Source organism: Diceros bicornis, chromosome 21, assembly GCF_020826845.1.
Source record: "Diceros bicornis minor isolate mBicDic1 chromosome 21, mDicBic1.mat.cur, whole genome shotgun sequence".
Classification (NCBI taxonomy): Eukaryota; Metazoa; Chordata; class Mammalia; order Perissodactyla; family Rhinocerotidae; genus Diceros; species Diceros bicornis.
In genome coordinates, this window is record NC_080760.1 from 53,524,126 (window position 1) to 53,538,172 (window position 14,047).

The window sequence follows — 14,047 nt, forward strand, 5'->3', positions numbered from 1 at the left end:
CTGATTTTGTCTGCCTATTTATCTCCTTGCTCAAGGCTTTGTAAACCCTTTCCTCCCTCTTTTTTTTCAGGTATGAGGGCCTTCCACTTTTCTGGTCAATAGCAATAATAACTGCTGCTCTATGATTTGTGGAAATTCTGCTCTTTTAAAGTTTGTTTTATTTATTCAGTGTTTCTAGTATCTGTTAGCACTTCTAACTTACTACCTTCTTCACTCACTTCTATATCTATTTTATTATTCCTGTATGTTTTAATCTTCAAAAGTCATCTCTTAAAGACTTTCCACAGTTGAAGATACTCTGAGCACTAGTTCCTGGCCTGATGTGGGACATTAATAAATATCTATTAAATATTGTTGAGTTTGTGAAACACACTGCCTAAAAGCTAAGAGAAAGCTGGTCTTACCATCCCTCCACTCACCTGCACAGCTACTGTGTACCTATTATGTGCCAGATACTGCCCAGTGTCAGGCCTACAATGCCACATGACCCTGGCCATCAACGAGGCCACAGGGGTATGGACAAGCAAAGAGGTAATTTTTTAAAGTGTGATAAGTACTATGGCAAAGTAGAAGGTGTTAGGGGAAAACACACAGGGATGCTCTCCAGGACTGGGGAATCATTTCCAGAGGAAGTGATGAAGGATGATACCTGAGAGATGAGCAGGGCCTAACTGAGGACAAGGGGGATGGAGGAAGAGTGGGTCATGCTGGAAAGAGCGTTTAAAAAGACCTGGAGGGAAAGAAAGGACAGTTCACTCCAGGAACTGAAAACAGTTCAATGTAGCTGAAGAGCAGAGCGTGAGTGGCGAAACGAGGCTGGAGGAGCTAGCAGGGGAACAATCGTGCAGGATGCTGCCAGCTAGCTTAAGGGTGTTTGCATTTATCCTCAGTGCAACAGCAAGTCACGCAATGGCTTTAATTAAGAAAGCTCCCTCACGCTGTAGTACAAAGAATGGATGGACGATGGGCAAAACTGGTCAGACGAAGATGGGTAGGAGGTGTGCAGAAAAAAGTTAACCTAGCAGTAGGGGCCGGCCCAGTGGCGCAGTGGTTAAGTTTGCGTACTCTGCTTCAGCGGCCCGGGATTTGCAGGTTTTGATCCCAGGCGCAGACCTATGCACCACTTACCAAGCCATGCTGTGGCAGGTGTCCCGTAAAAAGCAGAGGAAGATGGGCACAGATGTTAGCCCAGGGCCAATCTTCCTCAGCAAAAAGAGGAGGAGCGGCAACGGATGTTAGCTCAGGGCTAATCTTCCTTACCAAAAAAATAAAAAAAAGTTAACCTAGTGGGCCTGAGACTGCTATTTTTTGAGGCTGGCCCTTGGCTAGTGTTTGGGAACTTGGATTTTAGGAGGGTTCCCACCATCCTCTAACTAATAAGAGTGGTCTGCTGTACCTAAACTGTTTATACAAACAATAGAGTTCATGTTGAACCTCTGCTTTCCTTCTGAGCATCTAGAACTGTACATGCCAGGCCAACAGTACGGACGTGACCAGACTCCCATAAAACCCCCAGGCACTAAGTCTCTAACGAGCTTACTTGGAAGACAGTATTTCACACGTTATCACAACTCATTGCTAAAGGAAATGAGTGTGTCTTGTGTGAGCCCACTGGGAGGGCTCTTGGGAGCGTGCACTGGTTTCCCCTGGACTCCACCCCTTGCGCCTTCCCCAGTCTTGCTTTGTATCCTCTTGCTGTAACACGTCACAGCCGTGAGCATGACTATATGCTGAGTCCAGGAGTTCTTTCTAGAGAATCACTGAACCTGGGGGTGGTCTTGGGGACCCTGAGTCTGCTGGAGTAGCCCAGAGAGGTGATAACAATAGTAAAAACGGGAGGGACAGTGGGAAGGTGGAGAAGTGGCTGATCTGATAGATTTAGGAAGCAGAAATGAGGGAACTGGCGATGGAGAAGAGGGACAGCAACAGAACAGAAATGATGCTCAGGTTTCACCCTCTTGACCCTATACCCAGGGCCCTCGAGGTGAAGTATTCTCTGCCGGTGAGCACTCAGCACACAGCTATAATTGTTTGTTTACCTGTATATCTGAATGTCTAGATTTTAACTTTCAAATGGTCCCCAGTTCCTAGCACACTGGCTGAGAACAGAGAAGTTACTAAATAAGTTCTTTTGGCATTACTATTTAATTCTTTTAATTTTATATATCAACACATCTACTATGAAATGCATGACACAAACAAGTAAAAACATAAGTTTCTTATTTTTAATTTTCTCACTTGTAAAACAGCCAGAATGGTACCTATTTTCAGGTTCTTATAAAGATTAGCGATGACTATAATGTGACTGTTTAGCAACAGGCCTCCACAGCATTATCACTATGACTTTTCTTGAGCTCCCTACTGAACTTAAAGAGAAAATTCATTTTAAACTTTTGATTAAACCCAAATACATAAACATGATTTACAACTGATTTGATTTCTTTCTGGAAATATTTGTTTTCTAGTTCCCCAATCATATATGTAGAAATGTGATGATTCAGGCAAATGGATTATAAAGCACAGTGATTTCCTTACAGTTTCTAACACAACCGAATAACAACATGCACAAAGCAGCACTTACTTTGGTATTGATGGCAAAGCCCGTTCACCTTCTGGGGAAAAAAAAGGAGAAAGAGATGAGGTTCCTTGTATTCCTTTTGAAAAGACTTTATGTGTAGAAATCAGGGAAGGATGGGTCCTATTCTAGTATCTTAGCAATAACCTTTAAAGGAAGTAATGTCTATCTTAGGCTTTCGTGATTTTATTTTCAATATTGATAACAAACATAAACTGACTGTAGGTGCATATTGTTTAAAAGGTACTGCCTAATCAAAACAAAGCACTATGGTGATAAACTGGTAAGAGATTTCCTCCCCAGGAGACTCTAAAAGATGAAGGATTTCTTATGATCAAAGTCAACATTTCTTACCAAGGGACTGAACATTCAGCATTTTGATAAAAACGCTCACTAGTAGCGACAGCAAAACCTATGCAGTAAACACAGAGAAATACAAAGAAAACAAATCCACAGGATGTGCAGCTCCCAGAAGAACCCACGTACTAGAGGAGCCAAGGAACCAAGCAGGCCTGCAGAGTGGTGACCTGAGGAGTTCTGTGAACACAACCATGGAGAGTGTGCCAAGGAGCCTCTAGCGATGGTGGTCAGCCCCCACCAACGACTGGGCTGGCCTCGTGACTTTGGGCGCAGTGACTGCCTCCTGCCGGACGAAGCTGAGGACTCTGTTCAGTGGTTGGGGGACTCTCTCTCCCTACTCTGCCTTTTGTGAACCAGGAAGTCTGGAGCCCCTCTGGTTTCATCTCTTTAATCTGGATTAATCTAACAGGCTCCTAACTGATCAATCCTCTCTTCTAACTCATCCCTGGGCTAAGTTACTACCAGCATAACCTTCCCCGAATACAAATTCATCAAGTCATTCTCCTGCTTAAAATTTTAGTGTCTCTTGATAGCTTTTAGGATGAAATTTAAGCACCTCAGCTTATCCCACAAAGCACTGCTTTGATTCTTTTGGCACACAACGCTGCTCTGTCTCCCATCCTTGGGTGTGTCTGTAGGGTTGTGGGGTGCAGGTGGGTAGGTGCCCATCTACCATCCATTTCTCGGACACCTTCCTAGGCAGTTCCTTGTTAACACCCCCGCGTAGTCATCCTTGCTGTCCATGGTTCCTCTCCTTTCATTTGCCCTTGAACTCAGTCCCATCAGTTCCCTCCACCCCCCAGGCCACTGAAGTTACCCTTGTCAAGGTCTCCCCAGTCTCATTCTCTACTGTTTCCTGATCCTTTGGGATTGCATATTGTATGTCCCTGAATGCATCATGCTGCCTTCACACTTCCACCCGCTCTTACTTCTGGTGGAAATATCATTTCTCATCCTTTCAAAGCTCAATTCAACCATGATCTCCTCACAGGAGCTCTTCCCGGAACACTCCAAGTGGCTCTGAATAGCCCTCCTGTGCTTCTGCTTAGCATATGTAAGAGCACTTCCTATGTATCAGACTACTTGAAGGTTAGACTTAACCTGCCCACAGGTGTCCCTTAACAGCTAGCAGAGTTTCTGGCACTCAGGAGGCTCTCAGACCACTGCTTGGTAAATGAAGAATTAAATCAGCCTCGGACCCCAAGTGAGTGACTTTCTGAACAACTGTTTGTTTACCCAGAGATCGTGCTGCCTAACTTGCAGGGATAGTTGTGAGGCTTAAATAACATAGAATATATACAACCACTGCATAATATCCAATACATTGCAGGAATTCCATCCAAATTTCCTCACTCTGACTTTTTGACATCCAAATTTCAAGCAAAATAACCTATTATACCATGAAGACCAAAGTCAGAATAATTGGAAAATCCTATTATTAGTTTACTGTCCCATGAATGCTATTACCACCATCTTAACCACACTCAACACTGTTAATTAATAATATGGCCTTTCAAATGACACATCTGTGATTTCTAACTGTTCGCACTCTTTGTTGAAATTTCTACTTCCTTGGAGAGAAAAAGAAACCAGTTATTAAATATTTGGTTAATAGAGACTTCCTAAGTAGCTTGGGCAGGAGTAGAAAGAAGGCTGTAAATGAGGTGATTAACAACTGAAGGATCTTAAGAGAGTAAATTTTCAGGAAGCAAAAAAATAACAGAATATTGAGAAAAATGGTAACAGACACTATTAGCAGCAGCATTATAAAAAACATAAACACTCACTAACTAAAATGCCCAATTCTAGGAGTTAATTTTTAACATTCTTTTCAATTTATAAGTTGAATGAATAATATATGACTTTTCATGTCATTCACATGGTTTGTATCTTATTTCTCTGGATAAATTCTTTAGGAATAAGGACATAACTTTGTATTAACTTACATTTTTATTTTTATTTTTAGAAATGATAATTTTAATTTTTGAATAACAGTGTTTATCTATTGTTTATTTAAACAATTAGTACAGATTCATTGTAATAAATCGAAATCATAAAGGTATATAACGTGGAAAAAAAGTGAAAAAGTTGAAGATTCCCTCCCCTGCTTCAAATACAATTCCATCCTCCTTAGAAGTATTCATTGTCCACAGCTGGGCACTTAACTTTCCAGACTTCCAGACTTCTTTCATGCTTATAAATTCACATACACAGGTTTGGATATACATACATTTGTGCACATAGGTTTTTAACCCCAAAATAGTGCTATCATCATTATGAACTGCTGCACAGTATTGCATCAAGTACGCATGTTCCCTCATTTATTTATTAATTCCCAGCCTGTGGACACTTAGGTTGTGTCCAATTCTGAGCGATTATAAACAGCATAGGGTGAACATCCTGTGTCAGTGGTTCTGCAGGACTGATTTCTAGGAGGTGGATTACTGGACAGGGAGCTACTGCAACACTGTCCTCTGAAAACGCTGTACCAACTGCCACTGATACCAACAAAGCGTGAGAGTGCATTTACCAACAGTCTTGTATGGTCGGTCTTTTTACCAATCTAATAAACATAAGATGGCATCTGTCATTGTGTCCTATGTTTACTGGACATTTGTATGTCCATTCTTCTATGAGGTGCCCATTTTTATACTGAGTTGCCTTATTCAAATGAGCTGAGGGCCCAGCCCAGTGGCCGAGTGGTTCAAGTTCCTCACGCTCTGCTTCAGCGGCCGGGTCATGGGTTTGGATCCCGGACATGGACCTACTCCACTCACCAGCCACACTGTGGCGGTGGTCCCACGTACAAAAAAAAAAAATAGAGGAAGATTGGCACAGATGTTAGCTCAGTGCTAATCTTCCTCAAGCAAAAAAAAAAGAGCTGGAAGAACACTTGAAAAATAAGAGATTCTAATTCTTCATTGCTTGTGTTACAAATGTTTTCCCCTCTGTCTTACGGCTTTAAAACATGTTCTTTTACTACAAGAAGCATTTTCATGTTTATACAATGAACTCCATCAATTTTGCTCTTCATATCTTCTGGGTTTTGTGTCATGATTAGAAGTATGCATCCCCTCCCTCACAATATGGCACATTTAACATTTTTCACAAAATACAATCCTTCTGTGAAGAAATTCTCCCAAAACATATAATTAAATAATATTTGTAAGGTACAAACTCGTTTAAAGCACAAAGTGAAAAATTAAGAGCTTATGGCTGAAAAAGTTTTAACTGAGAGTAGCCTTTAGACATTTCTAAAAGCAATTTCATTACTATATTTCACATAAAGAAAGCTATGATAAAATATACACTATTTTATTTTATTTACACTATATTTTAGAAAAAAAAATAAATGAATAGGCTTTATTGGTCTGATCTTAGTGGGAAAACATCTTTGCCAGATCAGCCGTGTCCTGGGATCCACACACTTACTTCCTGGCCTTTTGGTTTACGGCTTTAGCTACTGTTTTCAGAGCACATCACGACACTAACTTTTAAATAAAGGTTTCAATGATTCCTCTGCTTCACACACATGCACGCGCGCACAGACGTATTCCACCCCCACCCCTCCTTCCAACTGCTCTGTCAACACGGAGTCCTCAACTGCTGGGCAGGCAGGGCTTCCTGCTGTGTCCACACCAGGAGCTCAGCACTTCATCGTTTGCTTTGCTTGTGCTTTTCTACATCCTCTTCACTATTCAACCCAGTTCTGCTTACCCGGACACACACCACTCGGCCCCTCCAGACTCCTTCCTCTGTAATGGTCCTAGTCACACAGATGCATACTGTCAGGGATCTTGCATCAACCTGCCACCAAGCTGGCTGCTTTATGGGGGCTATTGTGGACCCATCCACCGCACTATAAAGTTAGTATCATTCTTTTACGGATGGGGAATTTCAAAGTCAAGGTTCATACCTTGGGTCAAGATCACACTGCAACTAGTTGCATTGACAGGCACAACAGTTAAAGTTTATGAATACTGTACGTGCCAGGCACAGCTGCAAGCCTCTTACATATATGAGGTCATTTGTCCTCCCCAATACCACAGAAGATAGGTACCACTCTTCGTGTTTTACAGATGAGAGAACTGAGGCACAGAAAGGTTAACTAATTTACATACAGATGGAAGCACAGAGGACTCATGCTTGGAACCCACAAGTTGATACAATTCCAAAAGCCCAGTTTTCTCCTGCTACCACTATGCTATTATCCTGCTGGGAATATTTTCATTTGATTATTTCAGAAATCCCAATCCTCTAAAACTTTCCTTCTTACTGCCTTGCAAAACCCCAGATCATTTCTGAAGTCATACAGCCTTGTTTCTAGGACAGTTATTCATTCTAATTGTTGATTTTACATCATGACTTAGAACTAATTTTTGTTCTTTGACTGTTCTAAGCTTTTGAGATCTATAAGGAAAAATAGGAAAGAGACTTTATTTAATATCAGTTACAAGGGACACTTTAAAAAAACAAAACAAAACAAAACCCAGAATATAATCCCAAAAGTTTATTTAAAAATACTAATGGTAACCTAGAAAATAAGTATGGTGTTCAAAACACAATAGTCTAAACACAAACAATGTTTTCTTTAAGCTCTATTCAAATCCAGCTCTTAAGCTGTGAGCTGGATCACTTCCCTACAAAAACAAGAATACAGATTTACTGGGCTGAATTATTTGTTTAGTCTTCACGTTTACAAAGTTATCTAAAAGAAAGATTACAGGCTGTTGAGGATGAGCTCATCTAACAATTTAATGGGAATGCTCAAACAGAAACAGAACCTCACCTTTCTGGGGTCTGATGATAAAAGACTGCGTGGCTCCATTCACCAGCCGGCAATATCCATCTATCAAGTCAGCCATATTCTCTGCAATGGTTAGGGATGGTGCTGTCACTGTCAGAGGCTAAAAAGGGGAAAAGACCAAGAAAGAGCCGTTATTGTTCTTTCCAATAATCAAAGGGACAGCTGTGCTATGACATCAGATCCCTAGATACACTTGAAAACAGAGAAGAGTGGGAGTGGAAACAAGATTTGTCCTAAGGTTTGAGTGAAAAAGGAAGTTTGATATTTAAGGCTGTTATTCCTAGAAAATGTGACAGAAGGCAAACCCAGATGAAAACAGAAAAATCACTTAAACTGAGACTCACTTTCCAGAACAAAAGGAGGTAAAAAAATATTTTCCTTCAGAACGTCTGGCCCCTTTGGCACACTCTAATTAAGGGAAGAATTTAGACAATGAGTAAGTCAAGTATGGCTCATCTGAGAAACTAGACTAACATGGAGTAAATTTTTATCAACCATCCACCACAATTTTTCTAACATTAAAGAAAATTAGTAAAATTTCATTATTTTTAGCATGCAAAGCATGTTCTGCCTAAAAGCTTAGAAATCACTCTTTTCAATGTACAAGATGCAATTGTGATAAACTTCCTCAAGACCTATCATTAAACATTACCCAGGAGATAATCAAAGTTGTATTTTACTTTCAAATACAGGTGTGTCCTAATTCATGTAGTATTCATAATCTCCTAAATGAACAACTTATTCACCTGCATTATCCTAAATATTATTTGGGCGACAGCAAAAAGAAAGGCAGGCAGTTTGAAAATGATGGTGCCAAACAAGAACATTACTGAGATATTTTCAGGAAATTTCAATTTGTAAAAAAGTTTCAATATTTTATGGTATCATTTAATTCCAAGAAAAAAACGCACTTCCTAGAGCCTCAGAATGGACATAACCAAAGTATCTAAAGTTCTTCTTCCACAAGTTCTGAGAATAACACAGTCTGCTCTTGGCTTCCATGTAAAGTGTTGGAACAGTGGGTGACACATGTGACAGGAAGTAGCTGCTGTGGTTATTATTATAATTATTACCACTCAGAGAATGTCACATACAACACAGTCTGGAAAATAACACACTTTACAGAATATATAAATATTTTCATATAATTCTAAGAAGTTGATTTTCTTGGTAATTCACAATAATCTTCAATCATCTTCACAATAATGCCCCTGATTGATTTTTAAATCTGTCTCTTCTTCTATTCTTGGGAGCATCTAATCATTATTATTCATAATGTAACACTTACTATGTAAGAAAAAGTTGTGATTTTGATGATCCATGAAAACTTCATCCTTATCCCCCCAAAATCATCATTTCTAAAATACCACTTGGTTTTAGTTTTCCCTGAGTCTTCCTTACCTCGGGTGCGCCTGCTATTTTTAGTTGTAGCATTCCTTTTCTGTCCTTGTCTTCGCTGTTTGAATACTGAATGGTCTGCACTTGGTTGAAGTCAGCCAGATGTGTTGGCTTTGGAAAGAAAAGGCAAAAACTTTGGACGACAGATAAAAGACTCATGTTAACTATTCTGTGAAATGCTTGTGGTCCAAACCCCCATCCCACTCTCCTTAACACTGGATGTCTGGGGGGACAACTGCTAGTCCGTGTAGCCCCCAGTGGGGATTCCTCCCTCTGCAGAGCAGCTGGGGAATCGCCAGGAGCCATCTGCTGACTTCACGCTTAGGAATGTGCCTGCTCTTTGTGCTCATGACGGCCAGCGAGGAGCACTCCACCTGTGGGGTCTGGGTGAGTGAATTACAGGTACCACAGAGAGAGAAAACACACGACAGAGAAAGGAAGGAAGTAGAAGGAAGTCCCTGACTTGATTCATGTGCCGGCCTGGGGGGGAATGGTGTGAAATTCTTGGTCGAAGTGAACATTCTGCTCCCCGTCCCACAGAGAGAGGGACCCAGGCTCAATCCCAATGCACCGTGAGCTAGAATAACTCTCTGAAACTTAATGAACTTCTAGAGAGTAATGGAGCTAGGGAGACAGTAGGTATCCAAAGGACCCTTTCCATACAGACATGCCAAGAGAGATCATTCCTTTTTCCAAGTAGAATAAACTCTTTTTTTCTTCTTATGAAGACAAAATATGCCCATCTGTCTTTTACTTTTCTAGCATTTCACGACAATGATCACTTTGCATGTCAGGATTCCTGCACATTTACACAAAACAATTAGCCTAGTTAATATTCCACTCTCTTAGAATATCACGAAGTATTAGCCTCTCCCCGCCAAGCGCCCCACTCAGCAAAGATTATGCCATTGAGACTGAGCCGGAATTATGGCCCAGAAAGTGAGTCATACTCAGCTCCCCTTCACAGCAAAACATCTTTACAGCTTTGCTTTCAGACATACGTGTGTTCTGTAAGGCCTCCCTGCCTTCACATGGGATGAAGGGCAGTCCTCCATTCTCCCCGTCCTAGGCCTCCGGCAGCATGCAGCATGGCCCCCTATGCCCACTCTCCTCTCTTGGCCTCTGTGGCATCTGCCCTCAAAGGATTTCTCCTACCTCTCTGGCTCCCTTTCACAGTTCCTTTTACTGGTTTCTCCCCTACTCAATCAATAAATGTTCAAGTGCCACAGGGCTCTGTGCTGGGCCCCATTCTTCCCCCAGCTGTGCATGGCCCAGCGAATACCATCCAGTCCCATGGCAGAAGTACCACCTCCAGCCCTGAACTTGGACTCATGTATCCAACTCCCTACATGACATCCCACGTGGACATCAGGCAGTCTGCAAACTTAGCACAGTCACAGGTCCTCCCTCAAAACATGTTCCTCCTCCGTCTTCCTCACTTCAGTAAAAAGCATCACCATTCAACTCGGTGCCTGAGCCAAAACATGAAGGCATTATCACTGACCCCCTCTTTCCCTTACTCCCATACCCGGCCTAGCTCTAAACATCCAGAATCCGTGTGTTTCCTTTCCGTCTCCACAGCTACCACGCTAGTCCCAGCCACCGCATCTTATCACACAATTATTCCCCAACCGGTTTCCCTTCCTCCATGTTTGTCCCCCTACCACAGACTGCCCCTACCTGGATGCCAGGGAGGTACTTTAAAACGTAAATCAGGTCCTATCAGTCCCCTGCTTATAAAGGTACAGGGCCAGCAGAAAGGAATCAAACACCTGTCTGAACTGGACTCTGCCTGCTTCTCGGACCTGATCTCCTACCATGACCTCGTCTTGATGGGATACACTCTAGTCTCACCGGGGCAAAACCATTCCCTGGTGGGTTGCTTTTGGTTCACCCAAGAATGAGGGATGTGAATGAGGACTAGGGCTGTGAGACATCATAGAAAGTGCAGGAAATTCTCTCACAATGAAAAACTGCCCTGTGTCCTGAATGGCTGCCAAATGTCCAGGTGTGTATTCATGTTGGTGAAACATCTGAGTCTAGAACCCAAGGCTAGTTTAAAACACAAAGTATATTCTGCACTGAATTTTCCAGGAATGCAACTGATGTGTAATTCAGGGGATATTATACTTTGCTATCTTCGGAATTTTACTATGAGTTGCTCACCATCTTGGAAAATGACATCACTGAGGGCAATCAATGCTTGTTTGGTATCTGAGCTGCTGACACAATGCACCCATCTGTGTAGCACCATATGTGTAGCTATTGCACACACATATGTAATACAAGAGATCCGAGGCGTCTTCTAACAGACTGGGAACCAAATATTATTAAGTTGGTAGTGACATATGAAATGAGGGATATCTCAGTTTCAGTACAGGATTACATTAAAACATTCCTATTATTGCCATCTTATAATTTAAAAAATTTTTCCAAAACACAATAAGAAATTTAACTTATGGAAATTATTATATTGAAATTATTTTTTATTTCTTTTTTCAACCTATTGTTTCTCTGCCTCATTCTGACATTATCCCCCAAGGTCGACCACATAACTTTTCCTCATCACTTCCCTATACTACTTGTAAGGAATGACTTTCAGTTGCACTCTCTCAAATTAAAACTTTCATTACAAGTTATCTGAATATTCCATAATGTCTGCCAATGTTTGCGCTGAGCATTGACATATTGAAAGAGATATTTTGAAACTCTATGTATATGACATACTCTGTAATTTAATTTCAGGATAGCAAAAGGGTAGTAAATAAAGAAGATAGAGTTGGGAGGGGCCGAGCTGACCATCCAGTCTATGCTGGATGACTAGATACTCTCTCTCACATCATCCTATTGTCGCCCTTTTTCACTATCAGATTATTTTTGTTGCTTATCTTCTTTTTTATATTCGATCTCACAACCAGACTGAAAGCCCCACGAGGGTGATACAGTGGTGGACGTCCATCTTGTCCACCACTGTATCACAAGGAAGTAGGGCCATACCTGGCACAGGATGGAGTGAATGAATGGACTTGGAGAACTTATTAGGTGCTGGGCTCTGCTCTAAGTACCAGGGATACAGTAGTGAACAAGGATTACATGAATCCAGGCAGTAAACAAATAATCACACAAGTAAGCATTTAATTACGATTGTGATAAGGACTACGACACAGCAACAGAGGGTACTGTATGAAAATATATCTAATTTGTTTGGGGGTTAAGGGAGGAAATATTGAGGGCCTCAGAAAAAGTGGAAAGTGAAAAGAGAATAAAGGAATAAGACCTGGGCTCCATGAAGACAGGACCATGTTGATTTCACTCTGTACTGGGCCACTAGAATCCAGCTCACCGCCCAGCACAAAGCAGCTACACAAATATACGTGCAAACTGACTAAAGTAACACTTAAAGCACATAAGTAGTCATTATCCAGCAAAAGGAGAGGGAAAAGGCGCTCAAGGAGGAGACTCTCCTTAGAACTGTGCTCTCCAATATGGTAGCTGGAAGCCACGTGTGGCTATTGAGCACCTGTGCGTGGCCAGTCCACACTGAGATGTGCCAGAAGTGTTGAATGCATGCCAACTTCAAAGACTTAGTATGATAAAAAGAATATAAAGTATCTCAATAATTTTTATAGAGATTATACCTTGAAATGATGATATTTTGGATATACTGGGCTAAATAAGATGTATTATTAAAATTAATTTCACCTATCTTTTTATCTTTTTAAATGTGGTTACTAGAATGTTTAAAATTACATGAGGCTTGCACCTTACTTCTACTGGACAGCACTGGAGAATAAGCTGACCTAGAAGCCAAGTGAAGTAGACAAGGACTCAGATGTACCCAGTGGGATGGGCTACATGAGGCCACTGGCACTCCTGACCAAAGCAGTTTGGGCGGACAGTGGTGGTGTGATGGTGGTAGGCAGGGAAAGCCTGAGTGGAGGAGGATGAAGAGTGAACAGGAAGAATCACAGGCCAATGCAATTAGATAACCTCAGTGGGGACTAGACACGTACCACCAGGTGCTCAATAGCCACGTGTCAAGCAGGTTTGCAACAGAGGAAAGACTAAACATGTGAGAGACCTGGGAGGGAGAGGGAAAGGGATATGGGGTTGAAAGAAGACATTTTTAGGATGGGAGAAATACATTTTTCTGTGCTGACAGGAATGACCCAGTAGAGTAGATACGTTTACTGATGCAGGAAAGACAGCAAGTCAGATGAATGGGGGCCGTTACACAAGCAGAGGGGTGGTCTTCTCCAGGAGAGAGAAGTTCACCCACGGAAGGTACAGGACAAGGAAGAGGGCAGGTGTGGCAGGCAGAAATGCAAGAAGGGCAGATGTTACGGGGACTTCTGGAGGCTCTCTCATCATTGCCCCATCCTATTTTCCTTCTACTTTACACAACCGCAACTCTTATTTCAGAGGTATAGAGATCCTTATAACCTCAAATAGAAAACATACATTTTTTTTCGTGGAACATTTACAAAAACCAACCATATGCTTGGCTCTAAAAAAGAGAGCAACAAATTCAAAATAATTAATGTTTAAAAACCATATTCTCCGTTCATAAGCCAATAACATTAGAAATAATAAAAATAAAACTCCCAGAGCTACTTGAAAATTAAGTAACATTCTCCTAAATAATGCTATAACAAAAGACAAAAGTAAAAACGAAATTTCAAACTATATAAAATACAATGAAAAGAATACTACATACAAAAATTGGTAAGATATGTTAAAAGTTGTACAAGAAAATGGCCTCCAAAGTAAACAAGAATAAATTTTAAAGAAGTCCTTAAAGGGAATAGCAGAAGGATAAAAATAACCAAAAGCGGAGCCAGCCCGGTGGCATAGCGGTTAAGTGCATGTGCTCCGGTGTGGGGGCCTGGGGTTCGGATCCTGGGCGC

At 41.4% G+C, this 14,047-nt stretch overlaps 1 protein-coding gene across 6 annotated transcripts in view; it reads right to left on the bottom strand.

Moving 5' to 3' along the window:
• Positions 1 to 14,047, bottom strand: part of PTK2 (protein tyrosine kinase 2) — a 282,084-nt gene that overhangs the window by 100,792 nt on the left and 167,245 nt on the right. For all 6 annotated transcript variants that reach the window (XM_058564997.1, XM_058565000.1, XM_058564996.1 and 3 more), the window contains 3 exons: positions 9,144 to 9,251; positions 7,725 to 7,842; positions 2,582 to 2,612 (listed from right to left, as the gene is read on the bottom strand). In XM_058564997.1, coding sequence (XP_058420980.1) covers positions 2,582 to 2,612; positions 7,725 to 7,842; positions 9,144 to 9,251 — 257 coding nt within the window. The remainder of the gene's footprint in view (positions 1 to 2,581; positions 2,613 to 7,724; positions 7,843 to 9,143; positions 9,252 to 14,047) is intronic.